The 26,474-nt window shown below is 40.6% G+C and overlaps 1 protein-coding gene across 2 annotated transcripts in view; it reads right to left on the reverse strand.

Annotated features, from left to right (window-relative positions):
• GNA12 (G protein subunit alpha 12) overlaps positions 1-25,657 on the reverse strand; it is a 58,803-nt gene extending 33,146 nt beyond the window's left edge. The window contains exons 1-2 of one of the 2 annotated variants that reach the window (XM_061992077.1): positions 24,851-25,657; positions 12,295-12,510 (exon numbers count right to left, since the gene is read on the reverse strand). In XM_061992077.1, coding sequence (XP_061848061.1) covers positions 12,295-12,510; positions 24,851-25,171 — 537 coding nt within the window. In that variant the 5' untranslated portion in view covers positions 25,172-25,657. The remainder of the gene's footprint in view (positions 1-12,294; positions 12,511-24,850) is intronic. The other variant, XM_061992076.1, reaches the window with a different exon arrangement.
• Positions 25,658-26,474: the final 817 nt, after the last annotated feature.

The following is a 26,474-nucleotide window of genomic DNA, read 5'->3' on the forward strand; positions in this document are numbered from 1 at the left end:
CTTTTAAATTTCATTTCAGAATTTGTTCTCTTTGAAAACATTGAGCATTGCTTTTCCTGTGTTTTTCACTTCAATCCATCCTACCAAAAACCTCACATCATTACTTTCACCTACAAAATCAAAATTGGAATGGATTTACCTGACCTGAAGATCAAAGCTGTTCAGGTACTGATGCACTGAAAGATCAAAACATCCCTGATCAAAGATTCACAAGGTGAGATGGATTTGGTAACTGCATGAACAATGGCTGTATTAATGTGCAACTCTGTTCTGTTTTCATGTGCATCTATCTACATAGAGGTCTTTTGATACAGTCTTCAATCGTTTTAAAGCTACTATATTGAAGGTCAGGCTTATTAGAAATGACTTAAAACAGAGGAAAAAAAGTCCACAAGTAACACTAAAGTCTCATATCACATCGAAAGATTTATTTTTTCTTCACTCTCATGTGCATCTGCTTTATATAAATTAAGTGCTATAAGCATCTAAAAACAAATCTAAAGATTAAAAAAAGCAATTTGAAATAAATGATTTAGCTTCGATCCTTAAGGCCTCATCTACACATGCACATTAATCAAGCCACGGTGGAACTGAAGTGGGTTTAACAAAACTTCTACAAGCTGTTGAGCAGACCAGTCTATTAAGAAGTCCTAATTAAAGCTCCAGTCACATCCTACTGAACTGAAGAGAGGGAAACAGTCCAGCCACGCAGATGGTCATCTGAACTCACTGCAATCTAGAATGTGTACTGGACTAGGAGAATAGACAAGAAAAATAAGATACAGTAGGTGGTTCTTTAATCTCCTTCCCACATCTAACATCATTACTGATTACTGCATCAGTAATGTAATCACTGTACTCTGACCAGACTGCAACTAGACAAATCAGTCTTAAATATGTACAATTCAGAGATGGAATTAAATGGGAGAGAGTTCCATCAAAAAACACTAATTTTTCAGTTTGAGATTTTACTGAGTTTTCCAAAGTAGAACTAAGTGAATATCAAGGAGAGAAAGTCAAATCAAGAGACTTTGGGGGTGGGGTAGAGAGCAGACCTTCTAAGGACAAACACCAGCAGTTTGTTCGGGAGGAAATCCAAGTGAAGCACAAGTCTGCCACAGTCTGAACTGCAGGAATCTGTGTTGTATACAGAGGAGACATTTGAAAGGTGTCAATAAATTACTTTTCAAAGCAACATGTTTTCCACTTTCTCAAACAGAAAATTTTGCATGAAGTTTCCAAGAAGTTTTCCTGTCCTGCCCCAAATAACACCAATAATAGAGCAAAATAGGTTTACTCCACAGAATTGCTTTAAGTATAGCTGCAAACTAATGAGGAGACCATACTGCTTTCCACCTTTATAACAGAAAGCCTTCCCAGATTGCACAGAAAAAGGAGCAGCAGTGACCTAACCTTACTTTCCTCCTTTGAGAAGACAACTTAATAGCTCTTCTCCTTCCATTAGCATTCAATTATCAGCTGATTGGTTTGTGGTAGTATGGAACCACGAGAGATTTTTCTGGAACAGTCTTATGTTCAGATGCATCCTTAGGTCATATATCTATGAAAACCTCCATTGTTGCACATCTATCATTTCATAGAAACTCAAATACTGTGTTTTTTTCACTCCTTCTCCTCATCACTCTCCTCCTCAACACCTGTGAAGTGCAGCTTTAACTTTGAACAGCATGCAAACACTTTAGATACACCAACAACTTGGAACATAAACACTGAAAAAAGATAATCAGCATCCTTAAGGTACACGCATCTTATTTTAGCATCAGGAAAGATTTATGGAGGAAAGGGACTGCCACATGGGTGAAGGACCAGTGAGATAAAGACACTGCCATCATTCCTGGGCAAGCACCAGGTTAAGGCAACTTGTGATCACCAGAGCATGTCACTGTCTCAGCTGCGCTTACAGTCAGTCACGGGGTTGCACTCTGACACAGATGAGCTTCCCAATTTACAGCTGAACTTTCAAAAACCAGTTGTGCCAACATAAGCAAGAGCATGGTGCAAAGCAGAACCTTAAATCACCATTTCCTATTGCTCACTGTGATTACCCTATCACAGAACTACAGCCCAAGTTAAGCTCTATTCTGACACGACATTTAGTAGAACAATGTTTTAAGACAGAGCAGACTTGTTAGGGAGCCAGCAAGAGCAGGGGAAGATAATACAAGTAAGAAAATTACAATATTTTCAAGAAGTCATTGTGAAAAAGAATCAAGATTTGGATAGCTGGAAAGAACACAAGACAGCCAACTCAGCAAGTTACTGCTACATAACTAGCCTACCTTCATTTTCCTTTTCAGCTTTCTGACAAGTTCTTTTAAAGAAAATGGGCTCATTAAATATAATTCACTGTCAATGTGACAAGAACAGCTTCAAATAGCTGTTAAGGATAAAAATCCAGAAGATATGTCAGTAAAATTTCTTCATTAAAAAAATACCTATTTAACTACTTTGCCTATTTGTTCACCTGTGCTTGTTACCAGTTCTTGATCCTACATAGATTAAACTAGGATATCCAGGAAAGCTTATCGCATTCATTACCTGTTATCCTATTAAATTCAGTGACTGCTCTGAAAAATTCAAGCCTTAATCTCTTATTGTTTTTCCCAAATGGAACATTCTATATAATTTTGAAAGACACTGAGAATATCCTTGCTCCCTGTCCCAATTTTAGGTGGAGAGGACACGGTCTGATATCAATATGAAGGCAAGCTGAATTACTACAGAGAACATACAAATGATGTGTAAAAGGCTGACTTGTAAAACCGGATCCTTCTGAAGTGTGTCAGCACTGCTCTTCTGAGTACAGAATGAGCCATGTCAGGGAGACAAGAGGTAAATGGTTTTAAGCCTCTTTTGCAGTGCCTTTATATTTTTTTTTGCCTAATGTCCTGAAACCAGTCATAAGGTCAGAAAGCTGTTAATATAGCACACACAGCAAGTTACACAAGTTCTCTTTTCTTTTACACAGCTAAGCCAGCCCTTGATCTTCAAGTTCTGCATGTAGCATTAATACACCAAAACCTTTGAAAGCCCTTGTCATGGGAACACAAATATATCAGTCTCAATTTCAACTATATCTTTGCGATTGAAGGGTTGAAACCAGTCTGACAAGTGAAGCCCTTCCAGCAGAAACAATATTCTTTGATTGTTTTCAGACTTCAGTGTAAACAGGTAAGTAGTAACATATGTCTCTGCATAATGCAGGTATTTTGTTGCAACTAAAATAGAAGTTGTCCTTGTGCTACCACAGATTTAAATTATGCATATGCTCATTTCTTAATATGAGAACTCTTCTCCTTCCACCAAATTTCAGCAGGAACTCTTTATTAGATTCTCAGTCATACCAAGTGAGCACCTTTAATTCTACTTAACTTGCTCAGATTTCTGGAACACATTCTCATTACTGGGAATCTCTACAGAGATATCGGTTGCCAATTTTGAAGTCCCTTGAATTATTGAGAAGCTTTCTGAACATGAAATTAAAGAACATAATCAAAATCTAAATGCTGCTCACTGGTTTGGATTTGTCTCTGCCCAGAACTTCCCTGCACACTTGAACAGGATAAAGAGATTACTCCAGTGGTTTTTAGCTGCAGTTGGGTACTGGCTCAGACAGCCTGAACTGAAAGTTTCCTTCCTTGTTTCTCACAGCATGTGCCAGCACTTCTTGATGGGAATGCAAAGATTAATTACAGCTGTACTTGCTCTGAACAAATCCTTATATTCAATGCAGTCCTGCAAGATTTAGAGAAGCACTAATTAGGGCTTAGAACAACAACTCCATGAAGACAGACATACTTAGTATTTTTTCTAATTATTTTATGCATAATAAAATTAAAGCTTCTTTCCAGAATCAGGGTGACATTCTCAAGAGTTGGGAGCTAAAAGGACTTTTCCAGTCTAAGAACATTAGATTTTGTGTTGTGGTGCTAGTGCTAAAGGTAAAAGACATCAAACTCTAACCATTACCACACGCATACACAGAGAGAGTTGAGGATGAGTACAGTATTTGTTCTGTAAATCTTCTGAGACACCCAGACAGCTCTCTAATGGGCTCAATTACTAGGAGGTAAAGAGAAAAATAAGTTTGTTCTTAATAAAATACACATGAGTAAAAAGAAATCTTTCAAAAAGAAAAATGGCAATCATTAGGCAAGATGCAAATACTTGTAATGAATTTTCAACATGGGAGCTGTATCTATGAAGCTGTTTTTCTCATTCACCTTAACCACACCAAAAATACAGTCAAGATTTATTGGCATCCAAGGGCTAAAAGCAAAAACTCCTACAGGCAGCTTTACACAGTACCATAAAATTCAAGACTTTTTAATCTACCTCCAAGAACCTGAAAGTTAAAAAGTAAGACCACACAAAGTCTGAATTTCAACCTTTTGGTATCCATAAACATTAGGGCATTAATGAAGTGCATTAATGTACCGTACATGTTACAGACTTTAGAGGTGATCTTGCTCTTTATTTTTGATCTTTAAATACATATATTTTTTAAAAAAGAAAAAAAATGTAGTGGAGTGCCAGGAATTCACTATATAGAGAATTAGAGCAGGCAGTAGCACAGCTTTTTCTATTCAGCATCTGTCTCAGCCCCATATGGTAGGCATATCAATTTCTTGTTATCCACTTATTTATTATGTATGATCTGCTCATTACTTTCCAACTTATCCTCCCAATTCCATGCAGGCCACATTTCATACAGCTGTTGCATTTTGTCATAACCTAAGGCAAGGAGCAATTCATGGCAGGAATCCTTTTATTTTTCCACAGAGCATTTAGAACTAAGGGCTTTAATCCTTGGTTGAGACTTCAGGTAGGTACTGTAACAAACTGTTACTCTCCAACACTTTTCCATTTACACTGTTTTGAAAAGGTCATAATATATGACCTTTCTGGTTATTTTTATTTCCCTCCAGTAGAAGAAATTTAAGAATTTAAGTATTTAAGAACAGCTCATAACTGTTTTATCCATCACACAGACTTCTATGATTCTATTTGAGAGAATGGCTGCTGTCATTGAGAAGAGATGTTGCAGAAGTGAATTTTGCTAGAGCTGAAAATGACTTGCAGTGTACCTTCAATTCTCTAACCGGTTTTGAATCCATCCTACTTTAGATGCAAGTTCTTCTCACCTCTTGCTCAGTGGCACTTGAAGCAAAACTGAGGTGTCAAGTGAAGCCATTCCTTGGTGCAGGCAACAGACAATGTGTTATGAAGGTGTCCTCAACTCTGCCTCCTGCTCTAGTTTAGTCCTGAATTTGAATCTTGGTGACAGTCAAGACACACTAGCACTGCTAACAGCCCAAACACCATGGTGCTCAAGGAGTTGTTCTGGTGGCAGCAGGCCCATTAACATATCTCATTTAAGCATTTAGTGTACTGCAAATATAACAGGAGAATGAGCATTTAACTTCTGTAGATGCAAAGCGACAAACTATACAGCATCAGCCAATATCCACAGAATTTTGTGGAAAGGTTTCCAGCTGCGTTTTGCTTTGTTACCTCTGAATGTTTAATAAAACCCTAACTACAACTCATTAACTCACATCTCCTTTACCAAAATGTCACTTTTGTTTCAGAGTTCTTACTTGAGACTTTGACCTGAAAAAAAATTTCCTATTTGGTCTTAGAGACAGGATAATAATAAGACAGGACTCTGACTGCTAATCCTTCCAACTGCAGACCAGTCACAATGCTCTGCAGTTTTACACTTGAACAAGTGATTACCTTCTTTTGCTGTGCAAAGATGAGTCAGACTCAACAACTTGACCATAAGCTTTTGGGATCTTGCGATCAGAGGACAGAACTAGACCTAAGAATTCAATCTGGACATCTGACACTTAATTCCCACAATAACGGCATAAAACTTGGCTTAGATATTTAACTAAAGGGAAACATCTCCATAATTCACCCTGCTATACGAGTCCAGAGCAGGATATTATTGGAGTTGCATAAAGTCTGCAAGTTAGTGATCTTTAAAGTTAGAAAATATTTTATGTCAGATTAAGCCACTGTTTCAGTATTCTTTCATAACAAACCCGATTACAGCAGACCATTACTGATATTTTTATAACATCAAACAAGTGGCAAATTTAAGGGAAGACTTAGGTTACATAGCAATAAGAGTAAAATTCAAACAGGCCTGTTTACTATCCACAGCTTTCCAACTACCTTTAAAAAGAGTTTTCATATAACATTGCTAGATACAGACGTACTTGACTTTCAGCACTAACGCTGTGTAATTACAAATAATGAGGCTCAGCAACAGCAAACACGATTTTCTGGTTTGTACCATTACTGTCAGTCTGTTGACACATTTTTAAAAAGAGAGTAGTATGTTCCATTCATATCTAGAAAACAAAATCCACATAAACTTCCCCAGTGACAATTTAGTTTCACAGGAGTTCTACAAACTAAGAATACCCAAGCAAAGCTCAAAAGTAATTTGGCAAAGACATGCTGCTGACATGCATTAAATAGTAACAAGATTTCCTACGCTGGCACTTTGAAAAGTGTAGCTATTTCCTTTGTACACCTCACCAACTTCGGTCAAGCCCCAGTGGATTTCACTGATGAAATATGGGAGTTGCATGAGTTTGGGAAAAAGAAGAAAAATCATCCTTACAGAATATGCAACATTCAAAGTCTCTTGTGTAAGCTCATATTCAAACAGTAGTTGGCAAAAAGAAGAGCTCATTTTTGTGTCATGGCCAATTGTATAAGATGGAGCTGATTCGACACTTGGTATTTCCTCATAAGAAAGTGCAGTTGCAAGAGCATTATGTTGATACCAGGTGCAAGTACTCCTGCATTTCAGTGCTGTAGCATGTATGTTGAAATGAGTAAAATAACTTAGAAGCATTCTCTTAAGGCTAACTGTTCTACCCTTGCATCTTAAAGGCAAATGGTCTGTTGAAAGCCTTTTATTTAAGGATTCGAGAAATATCTATTAAATAGCACTGAAAAAAAAAAATCTGACAAATAGAGCCTGCTCCTGTAGATTTCTCTGAACATGCCACTTCAGAAGTCACCTGCTTCTCACATCAAGTCAGTACTGCTGCCCAGCCTCTCAATTCACTTGGCTTCTGCAGGCAATCAAATGCTGCTGCATAACCTCCATATGCTACAGCAGCTGGTATATAGCCTAACTCCTGATCACCTTAGATTATTGCCAAGCCTAGTATTTCCATACCAAAATAAAGACATTTAAGCAGCAGTTTGTCCACTCTGAATCAAGAATTAGCAGGAATGACTACTTTCTCACCTTCATGTTGCCCAAAACACCCAGATGGCTGCCTAAGAAGCTTTGAAGCCATCAGCTCCTTGCATAAAGAGAATGCATCAACAAAGCTATACTAATGCAAGGAGCAGACTGTTCACTATGCAAGACTTTCAGCACACTGTGTCTTCTGGCAGACATAACTTAACCACTTCGATTTATTTCAAGTGCCTGCTTTGAGGGGGGAAAAAAAAAAGAATCGCATAATTAACTCATAGGGGAGTGATTTGTGTCCTACTACAAATGTCCCCCACACCCCCATACCTCAAAAAACCCACAGAATGGTGAATCAATATAAAAGAAAGGGTCTTTAAAACATTTTCCAGTCTTCACACATCCAAGGCTTCAGAGGCTCTTAGCATTTGAAGTATTACTGGAACTGTTCCATACAATTCCCTGTGCACAGATCTAAAAATAGCTATGGACACAGTAGTAAGTTTTTGTCTATATTTGCAAGCCCCTTACTTCCCTCTCAGGAACCACTACTTCCCATTAATGCTGACATGGGTTTTTTTTTAAAGGAGCTATTAAAACATTAGCAATTCTTTCAACAGCACTGTGAATAGTAATAGTAACAGTACATCAATAACAACGAATTTCAATGATAGATGATTAATATATTCTGCACGTTAAGAATAACTACATTAAAACAGATCCCTTTTGCAGTCTCTTTGGATGGCCACTTTTTTTTTTGTATCAAGGACAGGTTGCTACAGGCACAAGTCAGAAACTGGCATGGCCACATGTGAATAACTCTACACATGCACCTTAACTGCAGACAGGCTTTGGAGTTTAGAGTAAATAACCCCATCAGTCCTGACGTGATGAGAATATGAGTTGTATCACACAAGTTCAGGAGCTCTTGAAATACCTACTTCTAAGCTAGAAAGACTTGGTAATCTGAAGGGAAGCAGTAAGAATCATTCAAATAAAGATACTTCTTTGACTAAGAGTAGTTAGGATGGAGATTTTAAAGTAAAAACCCATTGCATATGTTTAAAATATCTGATCAAATAATGTTGACTTTGCATTAAAAATTGATGAAGCCAGATGATGGCCTTCGCAGACTTGCTTGTTATCTTCAGCTCTGTACAAGTGCTAGCACACAATATGTATCTGACCATGACTAAAGTGTCATGTTCTTGCCTGACAAGCCCTAATTTTTCCGTCTTTACTCACAATGACACGAAGCATCTCAAGTCGCAAGAAGTCAAAAAAAAGCACCTAACTTCTCTTCAGATTTCCTTTGTTCCAGACACATTAAAACAGAAGCGAATGGCTTCTCCCATTCTCCCACTACAGACCTGAGAAGAATGGGAAAGACAACCAAAATCCAACAGAAAAGAAGCTACATGACCAATGCAATTCCTACCTTGGCCTATCTCCATGGCTAATGGCCTAAAAGGAAATATCATTTAACAGTAAAAAAGAGCTTGCAGATACACACACCTGAACTCCCAAATATATAAAAATGCTCACTATTAGGCTCAAACTGAAGTAGTTTCCATCCATTCAATTAAATCATAATTGAAATCCCAAGGTCCTGTCTCCCAGAGGCCATTCAAAATAGAACTCGTCTCCACCTGCTGGCAATGAAGAATTCACATTCAGTTGCCCAAACTACCACAGGCAACCTCAGAGAACAAATGTTACAGGATACAAACACATGGTAAATGTATTCCTTTCTAATATACAGACAGAAAATGAGGTAGGATAATGAGGGCAAGAGAGAAGAATCACATACTGATTACAAAGGAATTCCTATTCTAGTAGTTAAACAAGGACAGTGATGTGACAATGTATCCAAACATACAATGAAACTTTTGTCTCCCAACTACTTGGCTTGCATACAAGGAACAGAGGAACTTCGGTTGGTGGGGACAGGCTGGGGCAGGGGAAATGCAGAAGGCTGATGTTTGTGGAAAGAAAGTGAAATTGGTTAGTCTGCTTTATGAAAGACATAAAAAGAAAAAAAGCACCCTGCTATTGTAGCATCCACCCACTCACTTCTGAAATGCTCAAAGATCCAGACAGGGATTTACAGCCAGCACTTGTAGGCACTGAGTATGAAGCAGAAAACACTCAAATGCCCACAGGCAGCTTCTGTGGTTGCAGAGAAGCAGCTTTCAGATTGTATAGGGTTATAGTCAGAGCCATTTTCTTTCAGCAAGTTTGCTACTGCAGAGTCAGCTGTTAAGCTGAGCACTGCAGACCATAGGAAGACACCTGCACACTGTAATTTTCAGCTCAAGTTAACCAACCACCATGGTTTATCTCTTATTTTTAAACAAACTCACACAACTTCCTGGAGAAATACAGAGTTCAAAAGCGGACCAATCAAATCCAGGGTTTAGAAGACAAAAAATAACTAGTAAAAAAAAATCTGCTGGTGTTCAGTTGACTGTAAGATCAGGGTGGAAAAAAAACGCAAGCGCTGAGCAAGCATTTCAAATGTTGTCAGAAAGATCATAGCAATGTAAAGCTTCAAAATTTTGATGATGATTTACAAACTATTAGAAAGGTAATAAAGTCAGTTCAAACCAAGCATATTCCATTAAATAGCTCACTTACATCAAGAAAGGGAGTGCTGATACTGAGGTTTTCTTTAGCCTTAGTTAAAAAGCAGTTCAGAAAATATTTATTTTCTCAGAGTCCACTGTATCTGGCTTCTGTTTATTTACATGAATCTATATCCAGCACGGGTTTAAACTAAATGAAGGTATGAGTTTATACACATCATATGCAATAATAAATAAAGCATCTCCTTAAACCACCTACTTTCTTTAAAGAGTTATACAGCTTTAAGCTTATTTTTTTTTTAAGGAAATGCACTGCTGCTAATCCCCATGTACTGAGGGAATCTAAAGGTTTCTGCTAAACCTAAAAGTGAGGCATGGAAAGTTCTTCAATTGAAGGTGTTAATTTGTGTGGTGATGAATTCAGAAGCAGCATTTGTATTCTTGAGAACAATCTATTACGTTTAAAAAATCTCTTATGCAGCAAGTGCTTTTTATTTACAATTGAGGCATTTTTTAATCTCCTAGTGATGCACTCTACACTGTAAAATAATAGCATCCCAGGACTTCCAAGTTGTTAGTACCACAGATGCCTGCAACAGGACTGAGTATTTCTGTAACACACCACATCATTGCACCCTTGACAAGTTAACAGTTCTGGTGCCTGCAGCAGTTCCTGTTGCCCTGGTAACAAACAGGTTATGTGAATGCCATTCAAAAAGATGCATGATAAAACTATACCATGATGTTGAAGATGACAGCATATTAAATGACCACTTGCATGTCTGTATGCTTGAGTTTTGTGGGCTTTTTCTATATTTTGGTATTTCCTGTTTAATCCTCAAAGCCAGAGAATGCAGAGGTAGGTCTACTAGTCTTGGAATGCTATTTATTCAACAAACTGCACTTCTTTTTTCCCATTTGATGCAATTTTATTGCTAACCAGTACAGGAATGAACCTCCCACATGATCCCAATCTGAATCTTCCTCTTAAAACAAAAGCTATGCTTGATCATAGCATTTCCCAGAAAAAACAAATCCAACCAAACCAATTATTGCTTACTATACTGGATAAGGGGAGTTTCTCATGTTAAATTCAAGTATCCTGTGGCATGAACTATCTTTCTATGTTTTAACAAGGCTTAGAACAGCAAAAATCTTAGTCTGTGTCTATAGATTATAGGAATTAAGGAACAATTAATCTATATTCTCTTCCCCCTGTACACCCTCCCCCCAATCCCAGTGCTGTAACATGGACATTGTTACATTTTTAGCCTAAGGAAATGAGGTTTCTAAGACCATCCTGTTACAGTTTTACCTAGACATTCTATTTATTCTTTAGGCATTTAGCAGTCTGAAGACACTTTGGAGACAGATTTCAACAAGGCATCTTATTAGTGGAGACAGATGAGTACCTAAGGGCTGCAATATGAATTTAACTACAGTATTAGACACTAGAGAACCCATATAGAGGAACAGTATGAGGAAACAAACATTGAGAATTTTACTAGTTAATTTCTCTCATTTTCCTTTGGCTACATCAAGCGTTTTTTTCCTTCTTCCTTTTTTCCCTTTTTTCATTTTAAAAGAAAAGCTGAATGCAGTTTGGGGACAGAACACCCCAAACTAAGAACGCTTCAATCTGCAAGTAGAGTAACTAATACTGTACAAATCATAAATATACATTTATTAGAACAATTAGGAAACTGCCCCATATAATTTTCCAAGAACTAGTAACTGTGGCACCAGGCTACATGGATCAGTACCTTGTTTTACTTAACAGGGAAGAAAGAGAGGGGTGTTTGGGGGGGAGCATCTCCATTTTGTACATAGAAAGGAAAAGAAGAAGATTATGCACAGCTGTCAGAAACATATTCCATACCAGAAGTGCAGCTATTTTTGCACAAGAGCATGAAAACCTAATAAGAAAGCAAAGAAGATAGCACATTTTTATGCTCACTGTCATCTTTCAGTTGCTTATCCAAATTTCACTTGCAGACGTCAGGATGAAAAGAAACAGTCAAAGAGCAGCAGCCGGAATGGGTGTTGCATTCACTTCAAAAGATCTGCATGCAGGAACAGTTTGCCAGTATCAATATACTGCAAGCTGGCAGGACTGGAAAGTTACAAATTAAGTGTGCCTTCATCAGTGACCTACTATGAACAGACCTACTGAGCTGCTAAAATATTTTTAGTTCAACCAATTCCTGCCTTTTTTGGTGCCTCTTGCTCTTCCAGTTTATCCAGTCATGTGCACTTTTCCACTCCCTCTTACTGCCATGTAGTTTTTCAAGTTTGGCTCCAATTACCACTTGTTTCTGCTGCTGAAGTGCTCAGATTTACAGCATTACTACAAACAGCTCATATGAGGGCTGAATCTTGCACGTAACAAGTAATGTTTCAACCACAGAGAGGTTTATACAGAAGTGAACCTTTTCTGCCTACCACAAAGATGGATGTACTCACCAGCTGATACTCGCTCCGACGGCTGAAGGCTTCCTTGATTCCTGAATCCCTCCACAGAGCACCCAGTGCAGGTACGTATAGCTGGAAGGTGGAAGGCTCTATGGGCATTCCAGCTTTGTTTTCAAAAGCCATCAAAAACATTCCATGCTTCTCATTCTCGGTGTACTGCCAAGGGATCCCCAGCTTGTCCCGTGCATCAACCAGAACCCTGCAGCCCTAAAGAATGATTCAGATAAGAAAGTCAGTGATAAAAAGATTAAAGTGTAAAAGAACAAGAACTCAGAGGTACTGGAAGCTTGCTCTTTTTTTTTTTTTTTTTGACACTATCCTGGTAAGACCAACATTGTTTATTGCAACATCTCCAACAAAAATAAGATAGAGCTTGCTTGTGTAAGCAACTTAGCCACAATATATTTCTCCAGGTGGAAAAATACTAGCAGCAACAGCTAGTGGCAACAAGTAACACTACCGAAAGATAATAAAAGTAAACATCAAATACATAACAGAAGTGTCTGGGAACAACTGTATAATCCCCATAACTGTGGTTTTAAAATAAACAACACACCTGTAACACCGATCTTTCATATTTTTCTTTGCATTTGGGTTTTAGGTACCAAAAAGGACATAATAGCTCTTTCAAGCATTAGGAGATCAGAACAACATTTAAGTGCTATGTATTCTGGTGAAGCAAAGTGCACTAAGCATCCAAAATAGAGTAAATTTAGTAATTTCCAGTGCTGTGTGCATCCACTTACTAGTTAAACATTTAGGTAAAAAAGACAGCAGTACCAAACCTGCAAGATCAAAAAAAGCATGTTGCTATAAGGCATGATTTTGACACAATCTATTTGTATGCTATACAACACAGCTATTCAACTTCATAGCCTTATTGAAAATTTGCTGTAAATTAGTATCTTCCATTAAGAGACTTTCACCTAAATGGTAACCTCCAGCAGGGAAGCCCAGCTCCATGAGGACTGAAGACACTGCATGGATTTCAAGCTACTAAGCTCAGTAAAACAATTGTAGTTCTCCATCAGCATCTGTTTACTTTTTTGAACTTGACACACACTTGCTAAGAAGTCACGACAGTTGGGTTTTAGTGCTCTAATTCTGGAAAAAAATCTGAAAGTGATCTACTTCTCAAATTTAACTCAGGATTACTGAGACTGCTTAATTTCACACTTCGCAGTTTTTAGGGCAACTTCGTTTCATATTCATGGCTATGAGCCAAACACATGACTTTAACTTCGAAACTTCAGTCTTGACTCTAACTACACGTAAATAGCTTCAGATGACCAAAAGTCATTTCTCAATAGCAGGCACCATTTTAATAATGGATATATCTGTTAATGGTGGCTTAGTACCATCTAATTCACAAGTAAAAATCTGTGCGTTATATTTTCGCATTGTGTTCATCTGTCAGTTTTACAATTGTGAAAGTAAATAAATTAAAAAACAAACTTGAAATCCTGTTTCCACAGCTATTCACATGAACCTTCACACTACCAGACTGATTTCTTTTTTGCATACTTTAAGCTATCAGGACTGCACATATATTTTCTTAACACTTGAACCTTTCACCTCTCCAGTCCTTTAACAGCATCACACAACAAGAACAGTAATTTTCCCAATGGAAATTAAGATTTGAGAGGGAAGTGAGAAATAACTTGGTCTGAGTGTTGAGTTCCTATTGTGAAAAGTGAAGCATAGCAGTTGTCGCTATGCTACAGTGTTCCTGAAGTTCAGTTTTCAAAAAATGTAAATATTTATGATTCTCTGGTGTTTGTTAGTTTCTTTATATTCTGGTTTTTATAACTCCTCAATACTGTGAAAAGACTAAAACTGAATATATTTGTGAAGTGATGCTTAAAATTCCAGACATAACTATTTAGTAACTGTCATACAAACCAAAAGCCAACTCTCATTCCTAGTTACAAAGTTTATCCCTTTGTTAACGAAGTCTTTAGATCTGCAGTACTCCTACGGTGGTAACAAATGTAAGCATGAAGCTAAAAACTCCCACTTATAAGGTTCTGTCTCTGAACTGCAGATTAGTCTCACGAGCTTAGGCACTTTTGCAAACTCATCACTTGCACTGAACATTCTCCCAACTGCAATTCAAAGCCAGTGTCTGCTCCCCCCTACCCTGAGCTGAGAACTGGAGACTCATTTTTTCCAGAGCATTGTGGTAACTACGGCTAGCAGGATGTTACTTCTAGGTATTCAATACTAGGCTTGTTTCGGTTCAGTGAGAAGTGTTTATGAACAGAAACAGTTAATCGGTGCTTGCCATCTCTCCATAGGGCCCGGAGCTCCCAGCCCACACAGGCCAGCTCTGACCTTTCACCTGCTTCGGCTCCAGCTCTCAGCAACCATCTCCCCCAGCCAGCTCCGGCTTTTCCATCTTACAGCTCTCGGGCTGGTTTAACCCTTACCTACCTCACAGCTACCGCAGTTCCTTCTGAGGCTCGGCAGGTCTGCGGGGACAAAGCGGCACCGGGACCTCAGTCTCAGTGCATCTCCCCACGCTGCCGCTCTGCCTTTTCCCACTCCCCTGAGGTTAGGGTGCATCTCCAGAGACTGTTGTTAAGGAGTTTCATCATTTGTTTAGAGAAAAACACATAAGAGCTTCAAACGAGGGCATATAGACTACTCCAGTCCCAGAATAGTCACTTATCTGCTGTCTGTTGGTCCTTGGAAATGCAGGTTTGAAATGCAAGAGAGAGAACTAAACTTAGACCTCACAGACCCTATGCAAACACAAAACTACTGTCAAGTCACCTATAGAAAACAGAGAGCATCAACATCTTCCTCTGACTGCTTTAGAAAGAAAGGGCTGCCATCAAATCACATATAGAGCCCGAACTGGGACAAGCGACAGATTCAGATGTAGAGGCATCAGCATTAGCACTGAGAGAAGTATATAGAGACACACAGAAGGTCCATCTTAAACATTAAATTAAGAATATTAAAAATAGGAACTGGATTAGCAGGAATATAGTCCTATCCACAGGAACAGAAAAAAAGCCAGAATTCATAGAACACATCAGCTTTGAGATACACATCTAAAATGCATCAAGAGTAAAAACTTTAAGAAAGAGCAAAATAATTGATGTTTCCTCCCCCCAGCTCTTGGCAGTTAAAAGTATTTGTGACTCAGCAAGATCTCCAGTGAATTTAAGCTTAGTATTCTCCATCTCTGCAGAAGTTCTATAAATGCTACAAGCAGATGTCTGAAAGATGAGGAGAAACAGAGCAATCGCCAGATTTAGATCCCATGTATTGCCATTCTCATATTCCGGAGTTACCGGTAACACTATTTTTGTGACCACAATGAGCATTTGATAATCCTTCCCCCATTGCTCTGCAAAACAAGTCACCATAGGAAAAGTTTATTCTTTCTGGAAGCACATTCACACCACTCTCCATACTTCTCCAAAAAGATGATAATGAGAGATAGCTAGAGTGGTACTATTAACTGTAGGAGTCTACACATAGTGTTGATGCCCACAAGTAAAGGTTTCATTTAAGAAAACAAAAGTTTGTTTTAAAATTACTAGAATTGTAATTTATTATAGAAAGAAGAGTTTAATGTATTTAATAATATAGTATATTTATAAATATTGAATTGGGACTCAGACACCTTTGGTACAAATGAGAAAAAAAAACAAAGCAGAAACACAAGCCTCCAGGTCTTAGTACATGTACAGTACTCCCCCCCCGAGCTCTAACAAAGAAGGTAAGACCAGACTATTTTCATGGCAGTGCTCATTTCACAGTCAATCTTCCCAATACTGCAATGATAGTTTGTCTGATTTTCTGCTACTACAGAAGATGTCCATCACTCTTTCATTGAAAGGACTGAATACTGCCAGTTATCACTCATTTTTCAAATTTGGAAAATGGAAAAAATGTGGCAACAATTTCTGATACGAAATAAACTTCTGAACAGTTCAATTGATCTAAAGTTTTTATATTGCAATCAAAGCAGGACATAGAGTAAGTATTGGGGAATTACAGGTCACAGACAAGGACAGTGTGAGGCATTACAAAACTGCAAAAGAACAGCATACCGGAAGCACCAGTCAAGGAGGAAAAATAGGAAGTTCTCTGCTCCATTCCTTTCCTAATACCTTTTAGAATATTCAAGTCCCTGTATAAATCCCTGTCACGCACAAAACCTGAATGGAGACAGAGTAGAAATAATACTAAGAGGGAGACATGTAATATAACTCATGAAATATCATACACAGAGGATCACACTAAACAGACCTAGAAATCCACAACTTAAAAATAAAAGATGACAACATCACGGTATATCAGAAATCTACAGAAATTGCAAGCCTTGGAGAAAGGGAATAGAAAAAGATGATTCTTTTCCCACTCCTTGCTAAACGTATGAGTGGTACAACAAAAGTTATCAAACAGAAGTTCAAACTAAAAGAGGTTTTACATCCCCTCAGTGAGACAAACTCATTAACACAGGATGCTGGCCAAATGTATAAATGAACTCAAAAAGCAATGAAGACTAACTGATGGAAGAAAGGTCTAAGAAGGACTATTTGATTACATTCCTGATGCAAGTCCTGGCTCAAGAGGTTTCCAAAACCAAGGGTTGCCAATAACTGGAAGAGTATACCAAAGTATCACATTGCCTTGTCCACGTACTCCTTTTTTTTGAGTTGGTTTCTTTCATGTCAGAGAAAGTGCTTGATCCTTGGCCTGACAGAGCACAGCTGTCAGGCACTAAGCAGAATGTTTGCTACTCACCAGGGGCGTGAAGGTTTTGTGAGCATTTGCACAAATTACTAGGATTGTCTCAAATATATTTTGTCTCCTTCACTTTTCAAAGTGTTCTAGCTTCAAAAACATGCAAGTTGTCTTTAATTTTTAAGTAATAATTAAATGATGTTGTGGGCATTATTAAAAAGGTTATCACCAGCTAATGTCACTTGACACCATCAATGCTTGCCAATACATGAGAACTGTTGCAGTATTTAAAGAGCAGCTTGATTTAAGAACATCTTACATCAGTAGTTACACTACTACATAAAGCACCATGTTCACGTTTTAAATTATTCACATACTCCAGTACTTGAAGGATGCACTACCCTTAAAACCTCACATTTTTTTGCCAGTTGGCCCAACTGAGGGGCCGACTCCTCAGTTAAACACCAAATGCACAATGGTAACAACAGATTTGGGAGGCACTTGCTCATAAGCAAGAGCAAGTTCTTCCACACACAAACCATCAGTCAAGTGATCCAAAGATTTGACTATTATAGTGAAGTGTCTAAAAAGAGCTTGCAAAACTACTTAGAGCTTGTATACAAATAGAAAAGTCTCCTAGAGTTCATTTCCTCAAAATAATTTTAAGGAACTACTACTGGGTAGGAGACCACAGACAACAGAGTAGCCACTACAAGTGAAATACTGCAGCAGCTTCTTTTAAAACCTTTACCATTGATACACTGCTCAGCATCATATGAAGGCTCTAGATCTCCAATTCTAGAAAAATAAATTGTTGTTGTGAGAGAAATGCTGATCACTGCTGAATACTTATCAGTGGACTCCAAGTCACAGCTACAGGCAATGCTGTCTTCTCTTACGGCTGTAGCCCAATGTGAACATTGCAGGCAACAGGAAAATTCAAATGTATTTCTTACTGTGTGCTTTTCTTCACTGATGTTGGCAAGGAACTGGTAAAGTCTGGGGATCACAGTTCATAGAGACAAATATAAACCTAGGCTAATGCCAAAGGGGTGCTCCCACCTTGGCAAAGATATTTCTAATACATCCTTTGTGCCAGTGGAAGAGTACGAAGTGATGCAGCTATATGAACACAGGTCCAGCTACTGTAGCAACCTCTCCCACCCGCAACAGCTCTGTAATCCCTGGTGCCAATACAAGAGACAGAAATCTGAATCCCACAGCCATAGATGGGACTGGACTTTCAGCAGCAGTGCTTCCTGGCAAGTAAAGAAAGATGATAAAATGTAACCTACATGTATTTTTAGAAAATGTCTCAACCTTCTAAAAAAGAAGTTTTCAAATCTAACTCTTAAAAATAAAGTTGGCAGTGTTTGCAAACCGAGTTGCATGCACTTCAAATTGCCATCTGGAACACTGGGAAGAAGGTGATCTACTACTAACAAAGTAACAGCAAGACAATCATACTTTCACAATATAGTATCATAAAAGCATTAAGGGTGTTTGAATTTGATCTATGTCCTTGGAAGGTTACAGACAAGTAGCAGCCAAGATCCCATTGTCATTAAGGATAGATTTCACATTACAGAGCAGTCAGTCCAGCAACTAGGTATCACCTCTGCTGGTTGGGTAGTTCCGCCTTCCCCTGTCTGATAGGTTTGTCATTTATCCGGGCTCACAAGCCAATCTGGTGAGCCAACATCACTAAAGACATTGTCATTTATATAAAAGTAGTTTCCACCACCTATATTAGTTTGCTGAAAGGTGAGACAGACACAGGGGTAGGGGAGCAGCACCAGTTAACCCAGTCAGACAACAAAAAGGCTCACCAGTTATGCATTTTATTTTCACCATTCACATATTCCAGTACCACCCAGGTGAGAGCAGGGTAAACAGTAGAGATGACCTACCTTCCAGCCCAACATACAAATAAAAAGTGAGAACAAAGGGGAAGTGTAATTACTTAGTCCACAGGAATACAAACATTAAGAAACATTTGGATTAGCCACCGAATCCCTGAATTGGGAGCAGCAGTGATGTCTGTCTGGAAACTCTGAAAAGAGTCCTTGTCTTTGACTGAATCCAGCAAAATGACGACAAATGCAGCAGAATCAAAACACTCTCACCACAAGCTTTGCTTGCAACTAGGCAAGTAGAGAGATGATGACCTCAGAGGTGATGACTGGTGCAGGACCTTAAAAAAAAGTTCTGAGCTAATGCTTTCACAATTACGTTACCATGTTTCTCCTTTCCTTGAGACCATCACATGAATATCTAGTTTGTAATTACTTCATGCTTTCAATGAAGTTGAAGCAGTATTTAGAGCTCCAAAAGTATGCCAATCAGGTTAGTAGAGACCCTGCCATGCTGTCTTTATAAATATACTGTCACAGGACCCTGCAGATGCGCTTAAACAGAAGGGAAGGGTACAGAGGAAGGGCTCTTCAACGCTTGAATAAGACCAGTTCCTCACCACTGCAAGGGTGAAAAAACCTCATGCAAGTGAAGGAAACTCATTTGGAAACTCTACAGCTTCTGATTCCTTCTACATTTATCTCTTGTTGTAATTTGTCTTGAACTTACTTTTTCAAACAACGTGTACTAATGTGCTCCAAAGTTTTCCTGTAAACATTGTTAGTAGCACATTTTGCCCCTACTGCTTCCAAGTTAATTATAAAAATATATGTATATGCAACCAACTGAATATAATGTAGGCTCCCAATTTAGTCACTCAAGTGTCTAAACTTTTGTCTGGAAAACATCAAAGTATGTGTCTAGAGTCTCCAGGGACTAACTCATGTTCTGCAATACTAATGACTACATCACAAGAGCATTGTAAGCTCTATTTTGGAACAACAATGAATATTTATCTCTTGCTATTGACTCCTCTTCCACTCTCCACCATGATGGTGACAGATTGCTCTCTCCTAGCGCAACCAAGACACATCCCAAATGCAAAGAGACCACCAGAGCTGACAGACTTTATATTTAAGACACAGAAAAGACATCAACTGGAAGTTATTAAGAGTTTAACTGATTAAGTGAACCTGGAACAGGATGACTAACAAGACCCATAAAGGGTCTGTTTTTTTCTTTTCTTACACCATAAAAGCACAAAGCAAAGATAATCAGATTTAAATACCAGTTCTATCACGGAACTTTAGCACTTTTATGTTAAGTTTAATGGAAAAGCTCCTCATTAGCCACAGTTCCACAGAGTATTCTCGTTGACATTCCTTTCAAAAGCAGCTGTCTCTGCAGAAATGAGATTGACACTGTTCTGCGATCAACTACTCAAGTACAGCTAGATCCCAACTCTGAAGTACCAGGCTGTGTCACTATCATGATCTCCTAAAAGGTTACCAAATTCATTTCTGTGTAAACTCAGGGGAAAGTGGCATCAAGTCAATTTAAAGAGTAATCAGAATTCACATTATGGGACAGTGTATTCCCCCTTCATTTGTAGGCTCTTAGAAGAAATATGTTCGCGTTACAAATGGCTATGTAACTCTATCACTTAAAGTGTAGCTCCCACCTAAATTGGGGAATATTCCTTTCCTACTTCACACTGTTTGTATCTGAAACCTGCAAGTTGCAAACCAGTTTTTTTGGTTTGTTTTTCAACAACATAAGGTACAACTACCATGTAGTCAGAGACCATAAACACAACATAAGTCCACTCAAGGTATCAGAGTACCTGTGACAAAACAGCAGCAGCAGTCTAGGTTTAGTATTGGCTGCAGAACTCCAAAGCTGTTCTTAAAATGAATTTCAGCACAGCCTACTCCTTTTGTCTGCTTTACTGTCACTCACACTCAAATTGTCAAGGAGAAATGCTCTCAGGTATGCCTGCCTATATTGCAACTGCACTCAATAAGTCCTCAAGATAGATCCTCAAAGAGTTTTTGTGTTAAAAATCTTCGGTTGTTTTTTACCTCCCTCAAGAGCCCATAAAGCTCTAAGTAATCCTTTCCTCTGCACCTCCAGGCTTTCCAATTCTTTAGTCAATCATCAATTGAGACCACAGACAACAAGAAAACACTCACATATGTATTGAAACCTTGAGCCGGCCTTCTCATTTTCAACATGGAAACTAACATTCCCAAAAAAATAATAATCAAAAAATCAGCACATCATACTTCAGGCTTTTGAAAGCTGATTTTTTCCTCTCCTCAGATTGAAATCTCCCAAACAAGCTGGTGCAAGTACCACTCTGGTGCTTGTAAGTTACTTTAATTATTTTCTTATGCAGTTAAACTGGGTTTTTTCAAGCAGCTTGATATTCTCATACTTGAAACAAAAATACATAATTAGACAAGGAACATCAGAACCATGATTTATCAAGTATCTAACTTCCTTAACTGTTATCGAAGTAACCGAGTAACAAGACCAACCCATCTGTTTTGGAAAGTATCAAAAGATTCCTTCAGCTACAGTTGGAAGGCATCAAAACACTCCTGTAATACCATCAGCCATTTATTATATTTGAAACTTTAGGTACACAAAAGTTTTCCAAGTGTCTCTTTATATCCAAGAGTCGCCTTAAAATTCACGCTGCAGCAGCTAGCCCTGTCCCATCCACTTTCCCTTTCCAGGTGGGTGTGCTAAAGTCATGAAGCCTGTGTACTCATACCAGAACATTAACACTACTGCTTTTCACTTCCATCATCAAGAAGTTCCAAAAAGTTACTTTGAAACTTAGCCTCGATTAACAAGCAAAACCCTATTTAACCGATGACTATTTACCTTAAACCAAGGCAAAACTAATGTATTTGAAGACTATCCCACAAATGCCAGAAAAAGCTAGCAAGGCCCTGAACTATCACCTGTACTAAATGGAAAAGTAAATTCTGTATCATACATTTATTTTGTTTCAGCATTTTGTTTCTAACTAGGGTTTCCTGAAGTGGGAGATGAGAAACTGAGGACAAGGTAAGGAAAGAACTTGGCATTAAGAAGATATCAGAAAAGCAAGAAGCTGAAAGCTTGTAGTGGAAGCTGACACTAACATCAATTCATACTTAGCACTTACTTTTCAAGGTTTCAGGTTCTGTTCTCTGAACCAGTTCATTCTCCATAATCTGTAAAAAAATGCCTAAATACTACTGCAATAAGCACTTTAGAATTATCAAGCACTATTGAGAGAGTAGTAATCCTCCTCCTTCACAGAGAAGTTTAGTCATGGTTGGTAAACGAAAATTGACCATTTAATCCCAGAGATTTACACTGCATTTCTAACTCATGTTTGACCATGCTGAAAACTATGGAAAAAGGGGCTAAGGTTGCTGCAGCTGTACTTCACAATATCAAACAGATTTAGGTGCTATTTGATAGGATGATTTTGATTTCACTTTGTCCATCTATCTTATTATAAAATCCATATAATATTTTCTTTTAAGTTAGATTCATGATGATCTCCACTCCATTTAGTCTTAATGGATGATCATTCTAGTCTTCGACTTTCCTGAAAAAGTGAAAAGAACCTTTAGTCTAAATAATTTATTATAGAAAGAAAAGCAATCAGGCTCACTTGACAGTTCTCATCATCAAAGAAGCAAAATCAGTTTTCCTCAAACATTTTATGGTTATCCACAAAACAAAGTTTAATACAAGAATGTATTACACACCCTAAAATAAATGCATGGACATCACTGCTTTGAAAGCTCTGGAAATTGTGTCTTGGTATTTAATTTCTTCTTGATGATTGCGGCAGAATATCAGTATGTTATCAGGGTTCTTTCAGATGAGGAAAACACAAATAGAACATCTACCGCCTTCTCCCCGCACTCCAATTTCAGACCTACTTCTCGCCAGAAAACTCAATTAGCTCCTTTGGTTTGTTCTACCTTCTTCTGCCTACTCTTTTTTTATAGTGACCATTCCCAAGCCATTCCCCAAAACCCATGGGTGAAAAGTAAACTGTATTCTTATACGCAAGAGCCACCTGTCATCGTGAGAAATAAGAGAAGGAAGAGTCAGACGGATGTGGCCCATGTCCCTAGAAGCATAGCCTAACATAACACTCCAAGAGCCCCAAGGCCAAAAGGGCAATCTGTTGAACCATCATAACTCACTTGAAAAACCACTTCCAAGTTTTAGTTTGATTATTAGGAGGCTTAAAAAGGTGTCTAGCTGTCAACAATCCATAAAGTGTTGTTAACCACGATCTTGAAATCAGACCACCTGACTGCTACCTTGAGGACCTAGATTCTATTCCTGCAAATTTGCCCAAAGCCATTCAACTGACAAGTATTTCAAGTACAAAATTGTGTCTCCCCTACAACATGATTATTTTCCTTTCCAAAGCACACCAAGTTCTACTGCTGAAAGCTCTATACCTTCTGCATACATTAAATATTACATTTTACCGTAACTAGTATTGCTTAGACAACTTGAAGAGGAAGGAGTGTCAGACTTTTTCTGTTTTCACATTTTGCTTCCTCAAAAGCCTTTGCTACTTTAATTTTGTAGCAGTACCAAATCACTGTCACTACCAAAATAACCATTAAGACCTCTACAATAAGATTCATTATTTCTAGGTGTACAGATGAAAAGTTCATAACACTCTCTTAGCTCACATAACTACTATGAAAAACAAGCTGCTGAGAAAATTAGTTGACAATTTTCCTGTTCACCAACAGGAGCAAGAGCCCTTAATGGAACAGTGGCATTCTTAAAAACAAGACTCATTGTGTGCGTGCACTTACTCAGTGCATAAAAAGTTTCTATTTAAAAACAACTGTGAAAATTTAGAAGTAACTTTTGTTACCCTTAACTTGCACAGTTCATGTTCCTTTAATTTTCTACGAAATCTCCCAGAGCCTCAGAAATCCATGCCCATGTAAGAATGGGGACAGTCCTACAGTAAAATACAGGCAGGAAAGGAGCAGTTCTTTTAAAGAAAAGTTAAGAATATTGTAAGTGACCTTCAGGTATTTTCTGAAATATGTTCACTTCTACCTGCATAGGTCATCCATTGACGCTTCTTTCCCAGAAAGAAGCAGTACTTGGCCCTGGTAATTTTCCTTAATTGTCTGTAGGCTAAAGCTCTAACTGTAGACTCTACCAGTAGCCTTTATATTCTCCAGTCAATAGAGAAATATACCGCCAGCACTACAAAGCCTACACACATGTTGAGCAAGAACTTCTTTGCAAAGGTACCAAAACAGTTACTTTCATTCCAACACTATGCTTGACAACATCCCGCACTACCCAACTCCAAGGGCCTACTCTCCCTCAGTTCTAAAGATGTACCACGTAGCAACCACTCGCAGCCTCAACATCTATGAGGGCTCATTTCTTTTTCCACCTTCAGGTACATGGAGCACTTAAGAGGCACGGAAATTCCTCCTCATTTCTTCAAATTTTGAAGTTTCTCCAGTTCTGAGTTCGAGGATGCTCCTGTAATGTTTTTTCCAGAACACAGGCCACACCTATATCCTCCTTCCTCTGCGTTTCCACAAAGCTTTTCTCAATTCCCTTTGCCGGGAAGTTTCTGCTGAGCCTTTTTCACCGAGGCCTTCTGATAGATAACACTGGAAACCCTCGGAGCCCGCCAGGCAGTCACATAAAAGGTACATGCCTTCCGAAACACCTGCACCGAGACACCTCCCCCCGCCCCGCGAGGAGTGCGTGCACCCCAGAGGTGCGGGGGAGCAGCCGCCGCCGGCCCGGTCGAGCTCACATCCTTTTCCGACGGCGATTCTGGGCACGGCCCAAACTCCCAGAACTGCGGGATGTGTCGGCGGCGGCCTCCATCCCCACAGCCGCCTCGACTTGCTCTGGGCGACGGCGGCTGGAGCCGCCGCTCCCCCCTCGGCCCAGGCTCCCTGCCGCCCCTTACCTTGAGGATATTCTCGTAGATGGTGGCCCGGAACTCCAGCAGCGCCTTCTGGTCGAACTCACGGCCGTGAATGATCCGCATCTGCTTGAGGAAGGTGGACTTGCCGCTCTCTCCGGCGCCCAGCAGCAGGATCTTGACCAGGCGGCGCACGGCCCGCCTCTCCCGGGCCAGCATCGCGTCGATCTCCCGGCTCCGCCGCCGCGCCTCTCTCTCCGCATCGCGGCTCCGCTCCTTGCCCTCCCGCCGCGGCTGCTCCCCGGCGCGGCCCGTGGCCTCGGCCGGCAGCAGGCAGCGGCTCAGGGTGCGCACCACGCCGGACATGGCGGCTGTGGGACGGCAGGAGCGCTCACGACGCCGCCGAGACCCCAGGCAGCTCCGCCAGCATCGGGCGGAGGCCACCGAGACGCTGGGACCCGGGAGGAGGAGCAGCAGCCGCAGCCGGGGGCTAAGGGCCGGGACCGCCCATTCCCCTTCTCCCGGCTCGGCTGGGCGACGCTGCGGAGGGAGGGGAGACGGAGTGCGGGCCGGGGAGGCCGGCCGGCCGGGGGGAGGGGTGGCGGCGGCGGCAGGGCGCGGCCCGCAGGCTCTGCCCGGGGAGGGGGCACCGCCGCCCCACTCTTCTCCGAGCGGAGAGGAGGCGCCACGGGGTCGGAGAGCGGCGGGAAGATGCCCCCGAGCCCCTCGGCCCGGGTTCAGCCGGCGGCCGCCTCCGGTCCCGCTGAGGCGCGGCGGGGCGGGGGAAGACGCAGCCCCCAGCCCCTTCAGTCGGGGAGCGCCGCCGCCTGCGGAGGGAGGTGTCCGTCCGGCCCTCCCGCCGCACTAACTCTGCGTCTCACTGGGCGACAGAAGCGTCGGTCAACGCCTCCCTCTTTCAATTGGACAAGCCGGCCCGTGGGGCGGGGAGAAGCGGGCGGCAGGACTCCGGGCGAGGCGGAGTGGGCGGTGCCGGGAGGGGCAGCGCGGGGGCGGAGCTTCTCGCGACAGGGACCAATCAGAGGCGAGAGGGCGGGCTCCACAGCGAGGGGGTGTCGCAGGGGGCGGGTCCACCGCGCCGGGAGTGACGTCACGGCGCGTCACGGGCCGCCGGCGTGAGGTGGCGCTGGAGCGGTGGCGCTGGAGCGGTGGCGTCGGTCGGGGCCGGTCCATTACGGGCCGTTCGCCGCCCCGAGCCGGTGGCGGGGGGTCGGCTCGCTCCGGAGCGGGCCAGCGGGTCAGCTGCAGCGGTCACGCAGTGACAGACTGATGTGTGGCATCGCTGACATCATCAAAGGCGTCGGGGCACGTCACGCCGCGAGACGCGGGGGCTTGCCGCCCTCGGTGGGTGCCAGGTGTAAGGCACGCTGAAGCGGTCTGGCGCCGAGCTGGCGATGACTAAAGTATCGAAGCACACGTCTGAAAGCAAATCACCTCGGTCTCGTGATTACCTACTAGAGAAATTAAAAAGCTCAGTAATCTTTAGAAGCAGCTGGTCCGTGGTCACCTCACAGGGGCTGAGATCCCGGGCCTTCTGGCTGCAGAATGAAATCGTAGGAGACAGGCAGATGTCCTCAGTTCTGTGAGATTATGTGGCCCTTTCCATGTGACTTCTTTTGTCTGCTTCCAGTTATTTATGCCATAAATATCT

This window comes from Colius striatus, chromosome 3 (genome assembly GCF_028858725.1).
Source record: "Colius striatus isolate bColStr4 chromosome 3, bColStr4.1.hap1, whole genome shotgun sequence".
Classification (NCBI taxonomy): domain Eukaryota; kingdom Metazoa; phylum Chordata; class Aves; order Coliiformes; family Coliidae; genus Colius; species Colius striatus.